This window comes from Macadamia integrifolia, chromosome 11 (genome assembly GCF_013358625.1).
Source record: "Macadamia integrifolia cultivar HAES 741 chromosome 11, SCU_Mint_v3, whole genome shotgun sequence".
Lineage (NCBI taxonomy): Eukaryota > Viridiplantae > Streptophyta > Magnoliopsida > Proteales > Proteaceae > Macadamia > Macadamia integrifolia.
In genome coordinates, this window is record NC_056567.1 from 32,196,270 (window position 1) to 32,221,579 (window position 25,310).

General features: G+C 37.3%; 1 protein-coding gene across 3 annotated transcripts; it reads right to left on the bottom strand.

The window, feature by feature from the left end:
* Window positions 1-501: 501 nt before the first annotated feature.
* LOC122093495 (calcium permeable stress-gated cation channel 1-like) lies at window positions 502-24,126 on the bottom strand. 3 transcript variants are annotated; one of them, XM_042663841.1, is made up of 13 exons: window positions 23,802-24,126; window positions 21,221-21,567; window positions 18,923-19,069; window positions 14,911-15,046; window positions 14,086-14,187; window positions 9,680-9,799; window positions 9,477-9,557; window positions 7,208-7,551; window positions 5,901-6,010; window positions 5,759-5,807; window positions 2,675-2,999; window positions 2,076-2,309; window positions 502-967 (listed from the first exon to the last, which is right to left on the bottom strand). In XM_042663841.1, exons 2-13 carry the CDS (start codon window positions 21,532-21,534, stop codon window positions 713-715), a joined length of 2,217 nt encoding a protein of 738 aa, XP_042519775.1. In that variant the 5' UTR covers window positions 21,535-21,567; window positions 23,802-24,126; the 3' UTR covers window positions 502-712. The 3 variants fall into 3 exon arrangements, with proteins under 3 accessions (XP_042519775.1, XP_042519773.1, XP_042519774.1); XM_042663839.1 differs by having other exon boundaries at window positions 5,759-6,010; window positions 23,802-24,125; XM_042663840.1 differs by lacking the exon at window positions 23,802-24,126 and adding an exon at window positions 22,747-23,250 and having other exon boundaries at window positions 5,759-6,010.
* Window positions 24,127-25,310: the final 1,184 nt, after the last annotated feature.

Sequence of the window (25,310 nt, forward strand, 5' to 3'; positions counted from 1 at the left end):
TTTTTAAGCCCATTTAGAATTAAATGGGTCCATAACTTGTTTAAGGCCAGTATAAGACCCGTTTAAGGTGGGTTGAAATCTTCTGCAATCCCGATCTCGTACAATTCCGTGCAATACTACCTTCAGGCGGTGACACGTGTATTGATACCAATACAATGGTCCAGATCTGGTACAACTAATAAAACATTAAATCAGTGCAGAGGCATTTAAATCAGATATGGACCATTGTATTTGTATCAATACACGTGTCACCACCTGAAGGTGGTATTGCACGGAATTGTACGAGATCGGAATTACAGACGATTTTTTTCCCGTTTAAGGTAGCCCAATTAAAGCCTGACACCGACCGGCTCGATTACAAATCGTACTATGCCCCCCAAATCTAGGCCCGTTTAAGTAAACGGACATTTACAGTGCAAGGATTTCACACTGCCAGGCCTGGTTAGGGCCGATCGAGACCAGCCTAGCCCGACCGATTGACACCCCTACTTGCAGCCATCCTTTGTAAAATGGAGAACCATTGATTGACAATTAATTGTGTACAGGGTTGGTCAAGCTGTTAGAACAAAAAAACCAGGTGCACCTGCCCACTCTTTTCTATACAATATAAACAATGATCCCCTCTCCTCGTGTATATGATTTACAATCCCCATTCCCCACCAACTATTGCAACTTAACAAATGTACAGTGAAGTATAGAACAAATGTAATTGTTAAGGCTGCTCTTGAACAACCTCAAGTAGGAAGCGTGACGATGAATCACTGCGTTTGCTTGGTATGGGTGTGTTCCTTCGAGACTGGCATTTTGTGGGGACCAGCAAACTCTCCTCTTCCCCATCTCTGGTATCTGCATTAATCTTGTCATCTTCGCCCTTGAAAAGTGGATGAATATACGCATTTCGGAGGTACTCTTTCAAATCCAAATTTGGTTCCGTTGCACGTTCCACTGTATCTTTCATCATTGCCTCCTAATACCCAAAAGCAAGGAACCAATGAGGAAATTGCAAGAAAGAGTATGATTTAACAAAAAGTAAAACAAGAAAGAGTATGATTTAACAAAAAGTAAACATGCTATGTTTAACAGAATGATTCAAACATAAGACCAATTCATCCTAGTTTCCTTTCAAAATCACAGTTTACTTCTTTATTGAGCTATTTATTAAGGCAACATAGTAAGAGGAGTGTAAATATTGTTTAGAGTCCCAGGAAAGAGAAAGCACCAGTCTCATAGCAACACTAAGATCTATCAAATTTATAGTTTAATTTTCCTTTCTTCCAAATCAAGTTGCACTGCATTAGTCTATTTGTAGTTTATTGGGGTCTTCCACTTCTCTCTTTCTGGACATTGCCTCCCTCCCTCTGTGAAGGCAGTGTCCAGTTTGTTTTTTGTTGTATTGCTTGTCCCCCCCTCCTCTATACAATGAAAGATGGTGAAAGCAATACAGGGCAAAAAAATTACTAAGATTGCGGATTATCATATGTAATACGGGGTAGGGATCTACATGCTGCTCTTGTGTATTGACGTCTCCCACAGACCCACACCAAGCCAATGGGCACACAGGATGGAGTGCCTCACGACTTGTAATAGGGAGGAGAGAGTGAGATGCTGTGTACTACCACCACTGTATACATGTTGGAACTATATTGTGAGGGGAGGAGTCCAGTGCAAGTCGCAGACTCCTCAGACTCCTCGCTTGGGGTTTCCTATTCCCATTTGGACTATCCTAGTCCTATTAGGCTGAGTTCCATTAAGAGTTAGCAGTTAATATTAGTTTCTTATTCTGTTTTGATCTTTCAAATTTCTAGTAGGACTTGTAATGGCTGATGTATTTAATGAATAAAGGTGGGCAGCCCCAATCTCATCAATTGGGGACTCCCTTGCTCCACAATCACAGGACTCTCTTTTTTCTTATCTTCTCTTTACAATACATAATTTTGTCATGTAATAAATATCATTCTTAATTGACAAGAAAATGTTACAATATATTTTTAAATCGAGCAGCATTATTTTTATTGGTACTTGTGCAGAAATCCAATGAATAAGTAAAAGAGTTCGCACATAGACTTCCAACAAACCTGTAACGGGTAGGCAGTAAATGCAGGTTCATAACGGCCTTTGCAGTATATATGGAACCATATTGTTATAACAGGAAGTACAATGAGAAAGGGTGTAGACTGAGCCGCTCGCTTCGTACTCAACAATCCCATCAGAAGCAGCTGTGAGACAATCAATGCAGCAATAATACGCCCGTGGACATCAGGCCAGAATGCTCCAGCGCTCTCATATTTTTGATCGTAGACGTTAATGATCTACAGTATCAGATAATTACATCAATCAGGAAAAGGACTTACAATGTCCAACAATAATTTTTAAGAAAAAGTTCTCTTTTTCTTATAAACATCAGACATTCACACAAGATAGATGATAATCAGTAACACCAATGAAATAGCATCACCATCATAACTTCATTAAAATTGTTCAGTGCCAACAAAGATTCTAGGGAGAGCAATGGTTGAGGGAACAGAATGAAAAGTAATGAGAAAAACTGCTTATGGAGACCCCCATTAAAAAAGTGAAACTTTCCAACACTCAGAAAGGGAAGAGCCACACTTTGAAATTTAGATATAACAATAAAGAATCCACAACACTGTTCATACCAATATGAATTATTTACCTGATGGCGGAAGACAATAAATGCCATGCCAAAAAATACTAATATGAAAGGAAGAAGAATGGGTGTGACCACAGCATATACAAGGCCAAGTAAGAAGTACAACTGTATTTGAGGTTCGGCTGTATTAAACCCAAGACTTCCTGGATCCATTGCCTCTTCTAGATCCTTTTCAGTCTTCACAAAGAAGAGATTCTTCAATTGGAAGATTATCCATGGTTTTAACCTCAGAATTTCTCCAGCAATTCCAGCCCAACCATCAACCATAATGTAGGTAATGAAGAAAGTTGCTTTCATTGGAATTGATACACCAATTGTTGTAGAAATTCTGCACCAAATAACCAACTTTATCCATACTTGGCATCTAAAGCTAAAAGAACAATATACTTCATAGCCAAAAATTTAGACAGAGCAAACGATTAACAAATAAATAAATAAATAAATATAAGATGATGCTATAGAACCTGAATTATAAAAGCATTAATCCTAATATATATATATATATATATATAAAAGAATTCCATATCTGATATGAGCTACATATTTCTACCCCCAATATATATATATATATATGAACTACATATGATAAGGTTTCTAATAATTTCACTATCACGACATATAATAATTTATGTGAACAGGATAAATGAGGCCTTTTATGATAGAAATTATTCTCAAAGATCAGTTGTACAGGCTATATAAGAAACAAAGACTATATATTGGGACCAAAGTAAACATCAGAACTTTCAGTATATATAAATGATCCAAAAAAGCACATCTTTATCATTCATTTTTTGGACAGTGAAAAATTGTTGAAATATTAGTTCAAAATGTCCTAAAGAGGCACTTGGACAGATGGTTAAGACTATCTGATTTTTAAATGTATTATCCCTAAGGCATTTCAAAGAATTGCATGGTACACCTTTTAGGTGCCCGATATGGCCATACCAGATAGGTAGAGACATCCCAAAAAAAAAAAAGTTGTAAGAACATCCATATTTTCAAAAAATGCATGGCCTACAAACTCCCATGTGGGTCCAGTCCAATTTGAGTCCATATTGCGAATGCAGGGTTTTCCCCATATTTGAACATGGGTCAACATGTTAGGAGAATCCAACCAGTGAGCCACAGAATCAGCTCATAAAACCCCCAATGCAAAAAAAGAAAAAAGAAAAAAAAAGGAAGATGGAACAAAATACATGATTCATCAAAACTACCAACTCATCAAACAAGGAAGAGAATCCTAAACCCAAGATCGTCAATATAGGGGCATAGAGATTGGTGACCTCTAGAACTCCATTCTATAGAGCTCCAGGGTACACTCCGTAAAACCAAAGCACTCATGAAAAAAGGCTCTGGATATTTGGTCCTGAAACTACAAGCTTGGGGAAACAGGTAATGATTGCCAAGAGTGGACAGAGCAACGCTTGAGAGAGTGGTGATGGTATACCACTCAATGACATGGACTAGAAGGGAGTTATGAGGTTGCATGTACATCACATTACCACCATATCAGACCTAAGATAGACAAGGCTGTCCATTTATGGACTAATAAATGGTGTGAGGTTAATATGATCAAAAGGCATGGGATAGAATGATAAAAAAAATATAGTCACAGTAGGAGCCCAAAGGAAGAGTGTAAGTTGTCTACAACCTATCCATCTCAATCTGGTGAACTATAAAATGCAGGGAATGGTTACAGTTTTCTAACTCTGGGAAATTTTGTGGTGGGATAGATGCTATCTAAGACTTCATTTACCAACACTAAGCTATCTCTTTCAAATTAAAAATATATGCAGCATATTGTAGTTTAGTTCCAACAGGTGGGACTAGTTGGAAACTCACATCCAGAAGAGATTTCAGGTAAAGAATCAGAGTGCATTTAGTTTAAAAAAAAAAAAAAAAAAGCATCTACCCAGGATGTGAATAGATTTCTTCCACAAGGGTAAAATATAGTATTATAGAAATTGTACATTTAACCTTGAGATCATTGTCTATTGCTGCAAGTCACATTTTTAATCAAGAGAAACTTACAGTAGATTTTCCCTAAAAAGTGTCTTGGAAATCCAAAGAACCTCTGATATGTAAGGCATTATGAGGAGGATTAACCACAAAGTGTAGACATTGGGAAAACTAACCATAGTTCCAATGGGTGATTTTCAAAAGATATTGCCAAAATGGTTCCTCCACTTTTTGGCAGTGTTGTGGTATCTTTGGGAAGAACAGAATAGCAGTTTTTGTTCAGAGCCATTTCTCCAAGTTACAAGAAGTAACAGTCATTGAGAAAATCAAAGGTTGTTTCCAATTTCGACAGCAGATAAATTATATAAACACAATTACAACTAATCAGATGTCTTTTTCTGGATTGGAGACCTTTGATTTTCCGAAAGATTGTAAGAAATAGGGTGATCCATAATGAGTTACCCCCATGAGGGGAAGTAGTAAAGCTGAACTCTAATTGTGTTCCTTGGGTGTTTGACTTAATTTTCATCTACTGCCTGAGCCCTTTCATTAGCCTGAAGCTACACAGGCCATTGATTTGCATATTGTATCTCTTCTAGTTTTAATCCAGTCATTGTCGACATTTCATTAGTATTTATGTTATTTATTTCCCCTTCAACTGATTTCCCTACCTCCTGCCTGACCAATTGGATTCCCTCATCAGGTGACCTTATGTGCCACGTTCCCCCCGCCCAGGTATTTTGGTCATTCGCTCATCAAGGCATTTTCCCTATGCAAAGAGCATCATTGCTGTGTTGGTGTTTGTGGATAAGAATATGCTTTACGAACCCATGTTGGCTGAAGAACATATAATGTTCTCAAAACTTGTGCCCTTCATATATCATTCTTACAAGATGATAAGAGGTATGACAGTATGAGATAAGAAGAATAGAGAAATAAGGCAGCTCAAACTAGTGATGATTTTCAAACCAATTTATAATATACTTTCATGCAGTCAGAAACCCAATGAAATGACTAAATTTGTGGACTTTTCCTCCCATTCTAATAGTAACCATATCATGATTTGTTTTAAATATCACACAGATAACTAATAAACCAAATAGTACTACATTAGTGAATAGAACATACTCATTCGCTGACTCGTGGATAAAAGTATTTAGTTGTTGAAATGCCGTTCCTGTAATTATGTTCCCAAGAAATATATTAATAAATATGAAAATATAATATAAAGATGCCGATCTCCTCTCCAAAGCTGACTGGGATGTAAAACCTTCAAATTTTGACATCATCATCAATATTGTTGGCAGAAGAATGAGGAAAATCTTTAAAGCAATCCCAGGTAGAAAACCTTGGATGAATGAATTGATGAAACTGAATCTCCTGCATGAAGCATAGGTTACTGTGAATACGGATTACTAGTAAAAGTATTGAGCAATGACTGTAGCTTTCTGAAGCTTTTTACTTCTAAGAAACTAAAATCCTGAAATGAAATTCAGCAGTTTGAAGATAACACATATTTACAGAACTACAAATTGGGAACCACTCTTAAGTACTTTTGATGACTGGAGGAGAGTGCAAAATTCAAAACATCTGAGCTGTTCAGAATTCCTGAGTGCAGATGCTACAAGATCTATGTTTTGAATTGCTGAATGGAGATATTATCTGGACATGGAGACTTACTCACAACCTAAATCATTGGGAGATTTGACCTCTAACCTAAATGCCGCCTTTATTTTGAGATCCTAAACTTCATGCATCAAAGTCTGATTGGAGAAGTTGGACAGGGACAGAAAATGGAAATTGAACTTTTGAGTTCCATATTAAATGTCTCACCAAACACTTGAAAGCAGCCTGATGACAAAATGAACTTATCATGGAGATGATTGGTCAGGTTTGGGCCTGTCATCCAAGTTTACTTGTCATTCTCAAAACTGGAAAAGCAAAGGCCCAAACCTGAGAGGCTCTTTGGACATTGGTGTCTACGCCCTGTGGCTATCTAATCCTTTGGAAGGGAAGAAAAAACAGTCTTTAATGACCTGAAAAAAAAAAAATGATATTCTAAAGCCTTATTGGCTTCAATTAAAAAAAAAATGGCAAGAAATCTAGTGGCCTACTTCAAATCTTAATTGATTTACATTGCATAGCAGGTTTCCTTTTTATAGCCAGGTTTTGTACATCCTGTGTTTTCATATATTCTGTTTGTAAGGAGTTGGCTCACACACTGCAATCTTGTATCTTCTTCTGTCCCCTCACCACCTTCCTTTCGAATACAATAATTTTTTTGAGTATTTATTATGTACAATTTTTATTTCTTGGTGGTGGGGGTGGGTTTGATTAGGTATTCATACTAGTATCTGTGAGAAGTTGAGCATCTCTAATAGCTATAGCAAATATACCACTACACATTGGTAACAGATCCTTATGATATGATCATGCTATATATACAGCACAAAATTAACATATGTAAGAAAGTTCATAGTATTTTGAATTTCAGAAGCACCACTTAATTCCATATTTTGTAATGCAAAACCGTAAACAAAGGCAATAAATTAAAAAAAAAGCATAAGTGGAACTCACTTGTCTTCTAGTATGGGTGCCAAAAATGGAGCTGCTTGCTCAATGCTTTGAATATTTGCAAGGGACTGAACAAAGAGTATTGGGATCATAAAAAAGAATGTAAGGAAGAAGAATGCAATAGCTATAATCAGCCTTCTAACTGTGAGCGAAACAAATGGGATGGCCAAATGGTTCCAATAAACATCATGGGGTTCTGGAGCCCATTCAGTCAACCATGCAGTCGGGTTTCTGGATTGTTGAGTTTGAGCACAGACAGCAGCACCCCAGCGAGTTTTGAAGGAAACAAATGCTGCAGGCATAATTGAATTTGGATCGTTTCTAATCTTTTCTTGCTCTGCCTCTATCTGAATACAGACCAGTCCATCTAAAAGGATTAAGATAAGCTTAAATAACACCGTCCAAATTGCACAGGAATAAGAGAAAACACAATGTCTATATGTCTCAACTGTCCATTTTAAAATACAACTCAATCATAACGCTGGGAGACTAATTTTTAAACCAAACTGCTATATAAAATTTTGTAAAAGTTAAAAAAGCATGTAAGGTTTTTATTGGCAAGACGATAGGTAATATGGCATGATTATCTTCATGGGACATTTCTGCTCAATTCGGAAGCTTGGATAATTTCAAGTTATGATGATACAGATGTAAAAGAAAAAGGGAAGGAGGTAGCTAGCAACTAAAAGTTCTATGTTCCTGCATAAATTGGAGATGAAACCAAAAAACCACCCCCACACCCCCCAAAAAAAAAAAAAAAAAAAAGAAAGAAAGAAAGAAAGCAAAAAAAGGAAACCTATTTCACTACCTCTACGAATTTACGGTAGATCATCCCCTTCTCTGTGCTTTTTGATGGAAGCTGAACTTGAAGAAGCATATTGGTGAGAGCATGATATGAACAACTTAATCTGATGGAGGAAAATGACTAAACATGATTTTCCATGGCCAGTGTTATCCAAGAAGAATAGTACACGCTTATGACAAGAAAGTTCAACTACTAAGTTTATATTGGGAATTTAGTGTTCAAGGAGAACAACAGCAACGAGGATCATATAAATCAATCTGCAAGTCTTACCAACAATATCAGGTTATTTGTTCCGCCACATGAATTTTGTTTCTAATCCAGGCCAGACATAGAGGCTTTATTAACCCTAAAACAATTTATTGGTGTGCTTTGTATATTTATTAAGACCAAACAACCTATTACCGTTTTTCATTATTATGGTTTGTTATTTATTCCCCTTATTGCAGTGTTTGAAATTTCAGTCAAAATGGCTGAAATTTTGTGAAATATTTTGGTTTTGAGCTGACTCAAAATGAAAGACTATGCACATCAGGAAGATTACGAAGTTCTGACCGAATTGCAGAAATAATCGAAAGCGAAACGTTACATTCCTGGACATACCAATGTCAAATTTTAGGACATTTCAATCGAACTGTCAAATTTCTCATTCCAGATTTCAACTCATGCCTGCATTTCAACTCATGCCTGCATTTCAACTGAAACCTCTGTGTTGGACTTCGAGCGTTTCTTCAGGCATACCATGACATGACCATCATTTGTGATTCAGTAGGAAGAATGGTTCCGTCGGTGGCAAAAATCTTCCAGTGGTTTTGAGGCTCTTGACATTGGTGTACTATTTAATGGCTTTTCTTCATTCTTAAAACATATTTCAATTGTTTTTATTGAATGTTATTATGTGCAGAATACCTTAAAAAGAAAGGATACAAATAGGTTACTCGTACAGTAGCAACCTAGGTCCCAAGCCAAACTAGCATTTTTGTGTCTCTGTGTGTGTGTGTTGTGTGTGCGTGTTTCAATCTAATGGTTTAAATATGTACAATAATGCTTAAATAGGTTCAACTGTTTGACCACTGATAGGATTGGGATACTCCTACCCTGCCTGTATCAATTTCACCACTGCACTCTAACTAAATGTGTTTCAGACACAGATGTGGCTCCTATTTTAAAGTGTTCAGTTAACACAATAGTAGCCACAAAAACTTAAATTAGCTAGAGAAATAGAAGCTTTTGGAGATTAACCATTAACAAAAAATTCAACCACATATCAATATATGGACGGTGAATCACTGTGAGCAAAACACAACGAGCTGAAGTAGAACAATTAGGTGTCTCTCTGTAACAGTCCCACAAAATGAAGATGGTATCATGGCATATAATTATAGCTAAAATTATGGTTTTCATGTTTATTTCCAAGGAGAAAATAATGGGTTCTATTAAGACTCAAATATATTGAGTGGGGATACTTACGTCTTTTGATAGTTGATAAATCTTGGAAGTGTAAAAATCGATTGCATCCACTTTTTCTCCCCAAAGACCAAGAAATCCAGTCTGTTCAATGAATCAAGATAGAAGTTCATAAGTGAGAAATAACACAGTATCATCATAAACAACAGATACATTTGTCTTAACTATACAAGACATTCCAAGTAACTATAAAAATATAATAATACCTTCATGGATGGCTTCGCAGATTTATTTCTAGAATACTTGAGTTCAAAGTAATCTAACCAGTTCTGCATGTTCTTTTTCTCTTCAACCAATTTGGAAAGTTTTCTTGCATCGTACACAACCTGAATGCAGTTCTCTAATTGAGAATGAATGCATAAATATCTTCTTCCCCACCCCCCCAACCAGTAACAAGTAGTGCACAAAATAAAATAAAATCAAATAAAGAAGAAGAAGAAGAAGCAACAAAGTGTCTATATAACAGGAAAGGGAATCATATATAGCCTCTAAACATATATTTGCACTTATAATTTTTTTTTTAACTTTCGGTTTTGTACTTGCACAAATACACACAAAAAAAGGTAGCTTCCAGGAAATTCTGAAGGTAAGAATACTCATGTTTACAGAGTGCAAGAAGACCGTATATTCTTGTTTCCAGTCTTGCATTGATATTCATGTGTTTTTGAGTTTCCTATCAATTATGGAACTCCATTGCCGCAGGCTGGGGAAGACTGATTCTCCTTAATGGTCACTAAATTAAATAGCTTTGGAACTCATCAAAAAATTCTCCACGGAAATAAAATCCTAGCAGAAAAAATTAAAATCAAATAAATGAAACTACTGTTCTTGCTCTCTTCGTATGATTCCTATGTTCTTCAAAAATTAGTTCATTATTATGTATTAACTTCACTATCTTGGTCAATTTCTTAGGGTACACCTCACCTTTGCATCTTGTAACTCATGCACTAGCTTTTCAAACTGGAATTGTGTGGGGAGCACTCATTTGCCACAGCCCACCATATCTTTTTTGGCCTTGGAGATAAAATTGCATACTCAATATTTTGGTAGGTTACTCCATCCAATATCATTGTTCGATGGAGACATGCTTTTGGTTTTAGCTTTGAGTTGTCATACGTTCATTAAAACTCTTCTCAAAATCTCCAGGACGATCGACCAAGGAAGAGAGGGAAAGAGCCAGAGAACCAGAGAGGTCGGGATGCAAAAATATTCTAACACAGTGTAATTGCATTCACAGGCAATGGACAGGCAATGGACGCCCCAGAAATTTGCTGGAGATACAATGAAATTAATAATGCAACTACAATGCACCAAGCCCTTCAACTCAAGTATAAATTTATCTGACTAGACCCATGCAATCATCATTATTTCCTTTTCTTGATTATGATTATGAGACTAGATTTGAATTGCTTAAACTAAGGATTTAAGCATCGGTATTAAGTATCGTATCGGAGGAGTGATTTTAAGAGACGTATCCTCTCCTATTGGAGAGACACAAGATACACATGGAAATGGTTAAGAAATGCATGGATGTGCTTATGATACATATAAAATACAGTTTTTAAGCATAAAACACCTTATTATGCAATATGTAAATATATATTAGCTTGATGCAAGGACTTGAGTCATTTTTACATAATCTAATGATCCATAAGAACAAAAAAAAAAAAAAAAAAAAGAAGAAGAAGAAGAAGAGGAAGAGAGAGGGAGAGAGAGATCTGGAATTTTATCACCTTTTTGCCCAAATCTATTTCGATACATGATTTGAGCACTGTAAATCCCCAAAACTTGTTGGAATGGTGAAAATTATGGTCCTTTTTATGATATAATTTCCTTCAACTTGTGTTGAAGAGAAAAACAAGTTTCCAAGGCCTTCAATTGCTATCATTTTTGTATCTCACTCACGGTTTCTGTTTTGCAGGTTTAAAGGAGGCATATCAACTGTATCTTACTTGTATCAGTCTGTACCAACCCGTATCAATCAATACAATTTTTTTTTTTTTTGAAAAATATCTTACCAGTAAGTATTGTATCGATACCCACCTATACTGATACATATTGGCAAATACCATACAATGCTTACCATACTTAAAACCCTGGATGAAACAAGGTGTAAAAACTATGTTTAAGATAATTCAGCTAGGCTTCACTGTCATTTTTCGCTTCTAAATCTAAATCACCATACAGCTTCTTAACACCCAGATGGAAGTTGGTTCTCATCAGTGCTGTTTGAAAAGCAGATCACCAGGAATGGTTATCTTCTTTGGTTCAACAACTGCTCTTTTGCAAACTTTGAAGTCCCAATAACTAATTGCATTCAGTCAAGGGGGTTCTCAGTTGGCAGATGAGTGCATCCCTTGTAATGCTTAGGAGACAGTTCCTTATTCTCCCATACATTGGTAATAATCAGCTTCTAAGGATGTCAATCGTTCATTTTCCACTGATTTGGTCAGGCTGACCATAGGCACTCCCATATTTGAGCCAGAACGGCAGAACCTAACCGGACTGAATTGTTAGTTGGTCCTACTACCTATATTGGGTTTTTAATTGCTTGACTGTTGGGACTAAGAAACAATAAAAGCGGTGGAGGGGGTTGAAAAATGAACAAAATTTGCCATAATTTGGGTTTTAACCAGGTTGTATTCGATTTGTGGTTCAACCAGGCTTTAATTGGTCTAATAAGACTAGATAGGACAAGCCAGTTAATTAGATAAGGGAGAGGGTTTCTCTGAGCAAGCAGTATATGGGAGTGCATAGGGCACCAATGAGTTATGGAAAAATGGCATCATTTATCAGAGGGCAGTGAAGTCATTTCATGTGAGGAGCAGAGGGATAGATAGAAAAGGTGCCAGTGTACCCTACCCCAGACGCTCAGAGAACCTTTTCCCTTTAGATAATTTCCCTAAAGATACTGGATTGATTTGGTTTTTCCTGACTCATTTAAATCCCTGCTACTATTCTGGAAGTATCCAGATATTCAAATGCCGGATACATTGGTAATAATCAGCTTCTAAGGATGTCAATCGTTCATTTCATTGATTTTGGTCAGGCTGACCATAGGCACTCCCATGTTTGAGCCAGAACCTAACCGGACTGAATTGCTAGTTGGTCCTACTACCTATATTGGGATTTTCATTGCTTCACTCTTGGGATTAAGAAACAATAAAAGCGGGGAGGGGTTGAAAAATGAACAAAAGTGTCCATAATTTGGGTTTTAACCAGTTTGTATTCGATTTGCGGTTCAACCAGGTTTTAATTGGTCTAATAAGGCCAGATAGGACAAGCCAGTTATTTAGATAAGGGAGCGGGTTCTCTGAGCAAGCAGTATATGGGAGTGCATGGTGGACCAATGATTTATAGCAAAATGGCATCATTTATCAGAGGGCAGTGAAGTCATTTCATGTGAGGAGCAGAGAGATAAACAGAAAAGGTGCTAGTGTACCCTGCCCCAGCGGCTCAGAGAACCTTTTCCCTTTAGATAATTTCCCTGAAGATACTGGATTGATTTGGTTTTTCCTGGCTCATTTAAATCCCTGATACTATACAGGAAGTATCCAGATATTCAAATTCCGGATACATTGGTAATAATCAGCTTCTAAGGATGTCAATTGTTCATTTTCCATTGATTTTGGTCAGGCTGACCTTAGGCACTCCCATATTTGAGCCAGAACCTAACCGGACTGAATTGCTAGTTGGTCCTACTACCTATATTGGGTTTTTAATTGCTCCACTGTTGGGACTAAGAAACAATAAAAGCGGGGGAGGCAGGGTTGAAAAATGAACAAAAGTGGCCATAATTTGGGTTTTAACCAGGTTGTATTCGATTTGTGGTTCAACCAGGTTTTAATTGGTCTAATAAGGCCAGATAGGACAAACCAGTTATTTAGATAAGGGAGAGGTTCTCTGAGCAAGCAGTATAAGGGAGTGCATGGTGCACCAATGAGTTATGGCAAAATGGCATCATTTATTAGAGGGTAGTGAAGTCATTTCATGTGAGGAGCTGAGAGACGGACACAAAAGGTGCTAGCATACCCTAACCCAGCGGCTCAGAGAACCTTTTCCCTTTAGATAATTTCCCTGAAGCTGTTGGATTGATTTGGTTTTTCCTGACTCATTTAGATCCCTGCTACTGTGCTGGAAGTATCCAGATATTCAAATGCTGGAAAGCCTTGTATCCAGATATTCGAAGAACAGAGAGCCTTGTGTAGAACCGATTCAATATGAAAGAAACAGCAGGAATCTTAAGATAAATGTCTCCATTATCTCTCCAACAGTAAATCTGGGTAGATCTCATCAGAGAGAAGCTGGGCCACATGCTCTGCTAGGTATATTTTATGACGTGTAAAATATATATTTGCATCCTAAAAACAGGAAGACCTCATTTGAAAGTAGCTGGGCCAGATGCTCGCATTTTCCAAGAACAGTTCTCCCATTACACCTTCTTGTGCCAGATACACAATAAAAAATAAATAATTTGCAATAACTCAAATATTAACCTCTCCAATGAAGAAGAAAATGAAGATTTTAAACACAATCATTTAGCTGTTTCTTGTTCATCCCATCTTGGATTTCAAGATATGAATAAAGTTATGTGAGTTTTGCAAGGACTAACCTGATGGGTGAGATAATGGTCTGGATGGTTTACAAGAAAAAAATGCTCCACAAACTCACTAACTGATTCATCAGGGTCTGGAGGCACATTTCTTACAAGGACCTGCAGAGGATCAAATTTTGTTTTATATATTAGGAATATGAAGCACCTTTTTTAAAGGGTAGTTAGAAAGCAGAACAGAAAAAGACTTCCACCTAATTTTTCACTTCCATATAAAGTTCCAACGTTCCAGAAATTTGCATTATCATTTTAAGGCAATAAAAATCTTAGAGGCTAAAAAAATTCCAGAAAAGAAACACAACTAAAAGAGAATATGGATTGGCACCAAGAACATATTCTAAATCAATTTTTTCGGATGCTGTAAAAATCTTGAACTTCTCAATATAATGACCTTCTGCAACAATAGCCACCAGTAGAAACTCCCAAGAAGGGGAAAGGGAAACAATATATTAAAACAGGATCATCTCTTCCACTCAAAATGCACACACAAAATCCACATCAAAAGATGCATTTGTAAAGCCAAGACATCAAATCAGTTGACCCTGAATGGAACTTCTGCAGTTCAAGACACGAGAGAATATAAATACGACACAAATAACTGCTTTAAGTTGTCTTTACACATTATCTACATTCCTTGAACAACTTGAGTGCTCTGGTCAAACCTAAGCAGATAAAATGCTCTTCAATAGAAGTTTCTATCAAAAATAAATCTCAACAAAAATCAGAACTTTACAGTTAATGGATCTATAATAGGAACAAAAGAATTACAGAGTTGAATTATTCTTAAAATCATAACAAATCATGAGAAACTTGTGTTAATCTTACTGTAAACTGGTTTGGAGCGCGATCCTCTGATGCAAGAAAGAGCAATCGCATTGATTCAACTTTTGCATACTCCTTTTGTAGCATATAGCATGTCCAGAAGGTAAAGGCATAAGCCATTACTAAATGGCCCCAAAACCTGAGGAAGAAAAAGGAGAATTGTATAAGACACACTTAGGAAGTAAAGCAGATAGATGCAAGGAACAGTAGTAGGTTAGGTAGTTTAACATGATAAATATACAAATCAAAATTAAAAGGTGTTACTGCCTTGAGTTCTGTAATTGTTAGATTAGAGAAACTTGTGCAAAGAGTTGAATAATTCATAATAACATTTTTGATCTATTATACTAAATTCTTCTGCAAAGGAAATATAAGAAAATGGTGAATATAAGGATCTCGATTGTTATTGTGCTAAAAGGGATCAAGAGATAGTTAAATCATAAAGACATCTATCATTCATTAAAGCAGCAAATCTGTTATCTGGATGGTACCCTAATCAATTGGGCACCATCATCAATAACTAGTTAGAATGTTCTTTTGCTTTGCACAATGCTAGTGATTATGAAAAACAATAACAATTATCTAACCAATAAAATGGTTTGGATCATCCAAACGCCTGCAATTTTTGAACGAAAATGCTAACCTGATGGTCAGGAAATTAACCAAACCATCCAATCGACTGCAAAAAGAATAATTTTCTCCACCCAAAAATTTATGGGTTTCCCCTATGAGGCCATCCCATTTCGGAAATTCAGATTGGACTGTTAGGTTGGAAAAACCATTATTTAAATGCAGTTCATCCAGAACTTCCTTGATTGGTTAGATTCTCTAGAGAAATATTTTGGCTGGTACAACTTGACAAAGGAGTGGAAACTTAGATTTGTTTACTTGCAATTAGCTGGTCATGCAAAAAATTGGTGGAGCTTCCATGAAGGAAGGCTCATAGTTTATAAGACATGAACCTAGAATTTGGAACAGACGAAGCACGAGTTGAACTGATTAGCTATGTCCTTCAATCTACTTATATTTATTGATCTAGCATTTTTGGCCTTCCCCAGGCTGTTTTGTGAAGCTTGAAGCCCTCATGTGCTCCTTCTTCTCTAGAAAGGATCGGACTGCTCCAGATTTCTCCATCCCACTTCTTAGGCTTCTGCTTGCCTCCCTAAAGCTGAGGGTGGTTTGGGATTAAGACGCATCAAGATGTTAATTTGGCGGGCATCCTCAAGCCGATTTGGAAACTTGCAGCTAAGAAGAAAAGTATTTGGCTTATTGGGTCTACTCTAGATGTCTCATAAATGACTCAATCTGGACGGCTCCTCCCATTTCTGATGCTTCTTGGGTATGGAGAATGGTTCTTGATCTCAGGCCTCTAGCTTATGGCGCCATCATCTCCTTGAATGATGACTGTTCTTCTACTAGACTTTGGATGGACAGATGGCACCCCCATGGAGTCTTCCTTCCTTTAGAAACAAACTCATTCATTCCTTGCTCTTGGTCAGATCAGCCATGGGTTTTTACTAGATTGAAGATTCTGCCTGCCCCCCCCCCCCCCTATTGCCTCTTCTCCCCAGCTGGCTTCTATTTGGTCCGCTCTCTCCACTATCTCCAGAATCCCTCTTGGGTTGGGAGATTTGGTCTCTTGGGATGCTTCCTCTTTAGGTATTTTCAGCTCCAAGTCCCCTTGGGACTTCTCAGAGGTCGTGCATTAGTTGTTCCTTGGCACAAGTTGGTCTAGTTCAAGTCTTCTATCCCTTGCCACAACTTCACATCTTGGAAAGCCCTCTCTTACTGCCTTATTTCGTAGTCCTTCCTTATCCAGAGGCACATCCCAGTTCGTCTTCGTCCTGCCTTTGTTGGAATTCCAAGGAAGATGTGTTGAACACCTCTTCTTCTGCTGCCCTTTATCCTCAAAGAATTGGAATTGGTTTTTACTTGTTGCTGGCCTCGAAGAAGAAGAATCCTTCATTTTAGCACAAATGAATTTGAGTGGACATGACTGTTGGGGACTCTTCTATTTGTGAACCACGAGGGCAAGTTGGCCTTTGGTGCTGCCACCCATCATATTTAGTTGGATTGCAATCTCAGGAGATGGTCTTTTAACTCCCGTTCCTTCCAACAGATATGGGATTCTATTCTATTTGATGCCAAATCCAAGCTTCACATGGTGGCTGCTCGCTGTGTTGATTCTCCCAGAATTAAGTTTATTGCTGCCTTTGGGGTCTCCCCCTCTTGCTCTAAAGTGGGTGTAGTGTTATAGTTTTGTTTTTGTTTGTATATTCTTGTATTTCCCCTTGGGACCCCTGTTAAATAAGTTTATTGTTGCCTCTTGGGGTCTCCCCCTGTCGTTCTAAATAGGGTGTGGTGTTATAGTTTTGTTTTTTATTGTATATTCTTGTATTTCCCCTCGGGACCCCTGTTTCTACTTCTTTGGTAATGAATTTTTATTCACCAAAAAAAAAAAAAAAAAAAAAAACCACCAATAGGCATTTAAAGCTGGAGACTTACTAAAACACCAATATATAAAGTTCAGTTCACAAGTTGGAGGTGTTGGAAATCTGACACCAATATTGTTAAGGTAAATGCTGCATTCAAATTTACATCGTCGAAGGAAATTGAGAAAGCATCAGTAAGAGAAATGAGCCTCAAGTTGAAGATAAAGCTTAAGTGACCACAGTGAATCGTGATGATAAAAGAAAAGATAGTGCTTGAAGCTCCAAAGATGAGGTCAACATGTACTGAAGAGGTCTACTTTGAAGAGATCAAAGTAGACAAAGCTGAAATGGTGGAAGATGAGGTAGTGGTCGAGAACAAGCCACAAGAAATCGTTGACATTCATGAAGCTATCTTTGAGAAATAGAGCTCATGCCTCAAGTCTTGAATGAGAAGGTTACCAAAGCGGCGGATTATATAATAGAGGTTACTGAACACATGGTTAAAGTAGTAGTACCAGATGAGGTCGTGATTAAGGAAGACTTCGAGTACACTCCGCATGAAGTTGTCACCACCTCCTACTGGAACCATTCTATTTGATGCCAGTACACTCCGGCTTTCGCTGCGGTTCCTCATCCGGGTGGTAACTATGGTTGGTGTATGTCACCCCAAAGGCGAAGGTCGCCTAGGCAAAACAAGGGCCTGATTGAATGCTGCGCTAAGCGATGCTATTTGTACCATCGGAGAATTTATTCATAACACCCTTGCATCACTAGAGTTCTATTAGGGAATGGTCAAAACTGCTACTCATAGGTTGTTTCCCCCTCGTCACTACAAAATTTGAGGTTGAATTTTTTAAGTTGGGAAAATCTATAACATGGGTAGACGCTAGGCATACGGGATTAGTTAAGTTAGTGTCTATATTTCTTTATTTTAATTGTTATTAAGTGTTTTAGTTGGGCTGGATTAGGTTTCTATAAGTTCAGTCTTGTTTTGGACATAGTTGTCAGGGTGTCGCCTAGGCATCCAGGTGCCTTGGTTGACTTGCGCTTTGGTCGCCTTGTCTTTTGGCCCCTCTCCAATGCATAGGGTCGTCTAGACACCGTGACAACTATGGCTTTGAGTCAGTTTTCTTTATTATTTCAACTCCATCTGATCTACTGATTTTGAGTTATGTCAATTCTCCTAGATCTGGTTGCATATTCTCTGTATTTTGATTCCGTTTTTGGTACAGTTTTGATTATTCAATTACAGTTCTACATTAACCAGGATGAGATGCAGCAAGAAGAAAAACTCCAGTAAAATACGAAAGCTAAGTAGATTTATTATGAAAAAACAAAATTTAACTTGAAATATAAATTCAACTTCTGTGGGTACTAAATTTTGCAATATATATATATATACATGGTATAGAAAATAATGCAGATGGGATGCAAATGATGGCCATCAACACAAAAGTGTAATATATAAATATATAATTACAGTTCTCATGTGACATGAACTGATGGTGCTTAAAATGTGCCCCCACCACCCCCCCCTCCAAAAAAAAAAAAAAAAAAAAAGGAAGAAGGAAATGGAAACACACCTTTCTGATCCTATTGGAATATTTGAAATAGAGAGCTTGTCTATGTCACTGAAGGCTACATTTGAATTAGCAAGCGTGCCATTGGTCCAATTAATTGGAACCAGGATTGCGAAAGCAAGAAATGTAATAGGAACAAAAATTTTAAGCCTGCAGGGAAGGGGTGAGGAGAGAAGAGAATCAGCATCATATTATTCCAATTTAAAAGAAAAAAAAAAACGAGCTAAGAGAAGAATTTATCATTGCAACAAGATCTTGTTACAATCGCTTATCCTAAAAGCTTGAGCTGTTAAGTAAGGGCAACAATGATGTATATCTAATACCATCTTATGACACTTTTATCCTAAAAGCTCGATCTGTGAAGTGAGATGTTAAGTAATGGCAACAAACAATGTATATCAACATATCTTAGTAGCATTATTAAAGATTTGAATGCTGCATCTCTTTAACCCTCTTGTCCTGGAGAATCTGCCACTTCATTAATTACATGTGGAACAAGAAAAAGTAATAGACAATGAACCGATGGATGACCAATTTTTTGTTTGGTTAAGAAATGACCTTCTCCCTAGAGCACAAACTGATAATATTATGCAAATCTTTTCTTTTCTTTTTTGGGTAAGATATTATGTGAATCCTACTTGCAAGTAGATAAATTCTTGACCCCCTGAGAAAAGCTCATTTTAAGCGTTACTAAAACTGGATACCTTGAGTAAGTGGATATGTCCATTCGAATATTCGACAATGCATATCATACTAACGGGATCGTTTTTGCAAGACGCAATTATCTTCTGGAAGAAAAATTGAAACAAATATAACTTGCAAAACAGAACTTCAGCAAGGGCTTTGCACAAATCTAGCAGCACAAAGATTTAAAAAAAAAAAATGAAAAAAAGAAAAAAAAAGGGCATACTCGGTGCACAAGGCTCCCGCATGTGTGACGTTTGGGGGGTGGGGTTGGGGGAATAGTTGGAATAGATTCATAGACCGAGTTGGCTGATACTCTTTAAAATCTTTCTAAATTAACATTTAGCCTATTCCTTCTATGTCGCAGGGTTGAAACCCTTAAATATATGCAGATTTCCCTATATTTCCTAACGTTTTCAATAAAACCTTCTCGTACTCTACGCAGCCTTACCCTGAGAATGTCTAGAGGCTGTTCTGACCACTTGACGACCAGGTCGCAACGTTCACACCTTACCATTGGACCAAGCACGCCAACGGTAAGGTACAAAGATCAAAAGATGAAAAACAAAAGTCTGCATCGAGGCAACCACTTCACCAAAGCCAGTTATCCAGGCATTCAAGCTCTTGTTCACCAAAACCAGTAGCCTAGATCACTTTGTTATTTATATCTATAAGGTCATTCAAATTGTCTAGCATATCAACTTAAACTAATTTAAGCTTACCCTAATTTTATAGCCTAAAAAAAGATTTTGTATCTCTAAGAGATAATCATATCCCCAAGGTAATACAGATCATTGAAAAGAGAATATTATAAGTAAAGTGTCTCAGCTCTTCATGTTGTCATGTTTGATAATAACTTCTTGTTCCTTTGCTTTATATATATATATATGTGTGTGTGTGTGTGTGTGTGTGTGTGTATGTCCTTTTTTTTTCTACTTCAACCTTTTACCACATTACATTATGTCCTTTTTTTTTTCTGATAGGTTCCACAATTTATTGCAACATTTATTTCCAAGCTATAAGGCAGTGCTTGGGTTTTTACATTATGTCTTTGGGTTTGCTCATCAGTGAGTCAGTGCGCTTAAGACTTGAACCCGCAGGTAGAACATAATGCAACTTCGAAATAAACCTGCAAAATCTGAGCTTGCACCAGGTCACGCCATCACGGCCCAGCCCATTTTATAATTTGAGAATATATTCAACAACAACAACAACAACAACAACAACAACAACAAAGTCTTATACCTAATATCTACTACAAATATGGGCTCCTGTTCAATTACCATATGTATTACTTTAAGTAGAATAAGCTACTTCTATCCCTTCATGTTACCTCATTTCTTTGTTTGAATTCATCTTTTAGCACCTCATTCATTTCTCTAATATAGTCAACTAATCACAAAGCAAGTGCAAGACATGTCAAACATTAAGTTTGACAGAAATGGTAGACAAACTAAAACAACAACAACCAAAGCCTTATCCCAACTCAATGGGGTTGGCTACATGGAGGTTCCAAGCAAGGACGAACGCAAGGATCCATGCAGAAAAGATTGACTGGTTATGGCTGATCCTACCAAACGACGAAAATATGAAAATGTGACATCTATTGGAACATACCCAAGCAAGTAAATCCTAAGGTAAACAGCAGAATCCAGTCCAGCATGGTCGATGAGCTCAAGTTCTGGCATTTGCAGCGCAGCTGGCATCCAATTTAGAAACCTCAAGTATGATACCAAGTCCAAATTGATAAATTTTCTTACAAATTCCCCAGAGTCTGAAGGACTGATCCTCGAACCAACGAGATACCATTTCGGAAAGTACACCCTATCATTGATAGGTTGGATTCTTAATATAGCAAATGCCAAGAAGAAAGCAAATGCACTGATAATATTAATAGCTGCTGCAACTCCTATATCTCCAACTGTAGCCATCTAAAATTTCAAAGAAAGGAGACACGCATTCCCCTGAAAATGAGCAGGATAGTAACCAGTTAGATAATATGCATAAAGAAAACTATGTGAATGATGACCAAAAAGAATACTAGAGCATGTACAAACCAATCAAATCAGCCTTCCATCTTATTTTGAATATGAAACCCAAAAGCAGCATATCTTGGTTTATCAATCAGATTAAGCCAAACAAATCCAACAGGGAAGAGCACGACAGAAGAACTGGAAAGCTATAGTTTGATCGGCATTTCAGAAGACATTGAAGCATTTTAACATAAAAGCAGTGAAGAAGAACAAGGGACCTTCATGATGAAGATTACAATAAAAGGATATAATAAGTAAGTCGAGATGTTTAGAATATGGTGTAGAGCTTGAGGGTGTAATTTAATAAAGGAGACTTCTAAATATTCAGAAAGCATTGCATCCTTGGTAAGCTTTCAACATGGAGTATTAACACACATAAGTGGCATCAATTATAGAGTTAAATAAATAGTAAATTGAATAAGGTTTCTTCTCCTTTTCTGTTTTCCAGCTTCAAACAAGGTTCAAGAACTCGTTTTGTTTCGGTGTTTCAGTGGTTTCAAACCACTGAAATTTCGCCTAAATCTTGCTGAAACAGTGTACTTTTTTCCATATGTTTAGCTTGGCCATTTTAGGGTAGGCTAATAGATTAAGTGCCCGAAATTAGTGAAATCAGAGAAACGAAATGACCAAGATGGCCAAAAATTAGACGAAATAGTGCATTTTTGGGGCCGAAATGACTGAAATTATGTACTTTTGTGTTTCATATGCCATTTCGTTTCGGTACAAAAAAATTAAAAAATATCCGTGATTTCGGGTGAGATATCACCGATTTTTAACCATGGCTTCAAAAGGACAAGAGTAGAATCTCAACGATATGATGGATCTTGTCCAAGAAATGACAAGAAACAATTAATCAAACAACTAAGAAGCTGAGATGGCCCACAATTTCTGTATTCATACAGCTCTGGTGTTGATGGCACCTACCGTTGTGGATGCATCATGGAAAACTCACAGCAGCCCCATTGCATAAGGATACATAAAGATCACGTGAACAAGCCAGGGACGAAATTACATCCTCTAGATACTAATCCTAAGCACAAGGAACAGAAAATATAGCAATTAATTATCCCCTTGTTTACCACAAAATTCAGAGAAAAACTATTTTTACACCTCTGTTCACCATCACGCCCTGTGCTTCTGTGCCTTGATAGGCATATCATTTGTGGGGAGACCCTTGACACTTCCTGAGACTCCGACAGTCAGGGGGTTCGCAGACTTGACAGGCATTGACGTTATAGCTGATCAGACACATATCCGCCTTGGTGAGATAAGTGCATGTTGGTGGAGAACTTGCCTGGGGGTAAACCCTGATAACATTGCACAGGTGATCCTCTCTTTCCTTTTGTTTGTTGGAGGTCAGTGTCTCTTTAGTGATCTCTGAGGAGGGATGGATATTCGCTTGGTAGCCTTCTTCTAGAATCTTTGAGAGATAGACTCTTGGTGACAAATTTAACCTTCATGGGGGCAAAAACCCACACTGAACCTTTGTAATTTAGAAGAGTAGGGAATTCTTGGTGACTTACACAAGATGAGTCTAGGTGATTGAAGCACCTCCCTGTAGTGAGCTTGTGGGGCATTAGTTGTGGGGGCTTGGATTCAGGTCTAGGATTAGTTGTGGAACATTCTTACCCAAAATGTTATACAAGATGGGGAATTCTAGGTGACTTACACAAAATGTTAGAACACCCTGAACCTTCAATCTAGGAATAGTTGGCACAAGAAGAGACCCGAATCCGAGCCCCTGCCTTTAGTGTGATTGAAGCCTTGCCACTAATTTCTAAACTAGGAATTAACAATAACCTCAGACTCCGAAACATCTCAGTTGAATGACGAACTAGCTCGAGGAGGCACCTCTGATCTCCATAGGAACAAACAGTGTCTTGGAGGTACAAGCCCAAACCCTCAAATTAGAACTTTACTGTTCATCTATCCACACTTGTAATCATCTCCTAAGAGTAGGTTTCTCAGTATAAATCATCCCAGTTTTTGTTGAAATAGAAATTATAACAGATGATAGTGACATGAATTTGTCCATCAAGAAGAACACCACTTTTATGGAATCATGAGCAAACCATTTAATTTTCAGATTGAGAAATGAACTTAAAGCAAATGAAACAGAATCAAAATAATAAAATTCATTAGAGAGAAGTTCAAATGGTTCATACTCTTTGAATAATCCTTCCGAAATTAACACTATAGTCTCTGCATTCACCAGGTAAAGCGAGAATCTCGATCGAATACTGCTAAGATACTGCTTTCTCCTTTTCTAATTCGTTTTCGGAGGACTAAGGATGATGATGATGACAGGTATCACTGTTCCTGATTGAAGATCAAGAATCACAGATAATTGAAAATAAAACAGTAACAGATGAAGAGATGAAATGGAAGAAGAACGAATCGTTAATCCTTATGGCTTCCTCTTCGGATTTTTTTTTTTACAATTTTGATAGGATTAAATCGATAGTTTAATAGTGGGATTAGTGGGGATTTGCGTAAAGCTTCCAATCTTCCGATTTCCGAATGGTTAACGGCTATTTTTTATGTGAGGGACGTGCTTACGTGAGATGAACACAGCTGGAAGCTTGGAAGCGTGTGCCGATATATACTGAGATTCCAATCTGACGGTCAGAAGGGCGAGCGTTTAACACACGTGGCTTCTAATCATCGATGGATTAGGTGGAGATCTATTGAAAGCGAGACTCCATAGAATGTAAAGGTGAAACGTTTAAGTCTACGTAAAGTCATTTTTCATGCTCTCATGGAGTCAATTGGTCGATTTGGTCTGGTTTGGATTCGGTTGAACTGGTTTTGGTCTCATTGCGTTAGATTGATGTTTAATTTTTGTCTGATTCGGTTTGGGTTTTTATCAGTATGATACCTGTTTTTGGTCCGGTTCGATTTTGATGTTACATACAAGAATTTTAAAACAAAAACAAAAGAGAGGGGGATTGTTGCTAAGGTGCATTGCCCTTGCACCAGAGCAGGGTCAATGAATGCGTGTGCAGGGTATCCAACATAGATGAGATTTTTCATTTTACGGAGGTAGAGGCGGTCATTTTTCCCTTCTTGTATCGAGGTGTAAGTGTCAAACAACATTAAAATGTTCTTGCGCCTTTTAATCGTTAGATAGGAGTGGGGGTAAAAATGAAAAAAAAAAACACATCTCCCCTCTCTCTCATCTAATGATTGAAGATACAATGGTTGTATGTATACGGTCATGTATAAATCTTGAGATGATTTCCAAGATCTACTAGTTTTAAACAATGATTTCAAAATAAGTAAATTTACAAGAAAAATAAGTGTAAAACAAAGTCAATCTTACATTTTTGTAATTTATTTTCTTATCTCTTACTAAAAAAAAAAATCGTATACAATAGATCTGGACAAATTTCCCTAAAATCTTTTGCTATAATGATCTGATTAGCTTTAATTAATTGTTGTTAATTTAGAGTTGTAGCCTCTGCCAACTATTCAAGTTCCATGCGTAAATGGGAGAGGTCAACTCTTAATTATCTTGGTGTGTTGTTGGATAAGGGTTGGCCGGAAAGTCGACATTTGGCATGATCTTTTGATTCTCAAGCTATAAGATTTTAATATTGCACCTCATCCACATTTTAATAATGTTGATTTCTATGATTTCTATTAGAAGTTGAAATCTCCAACTCATTTACAGC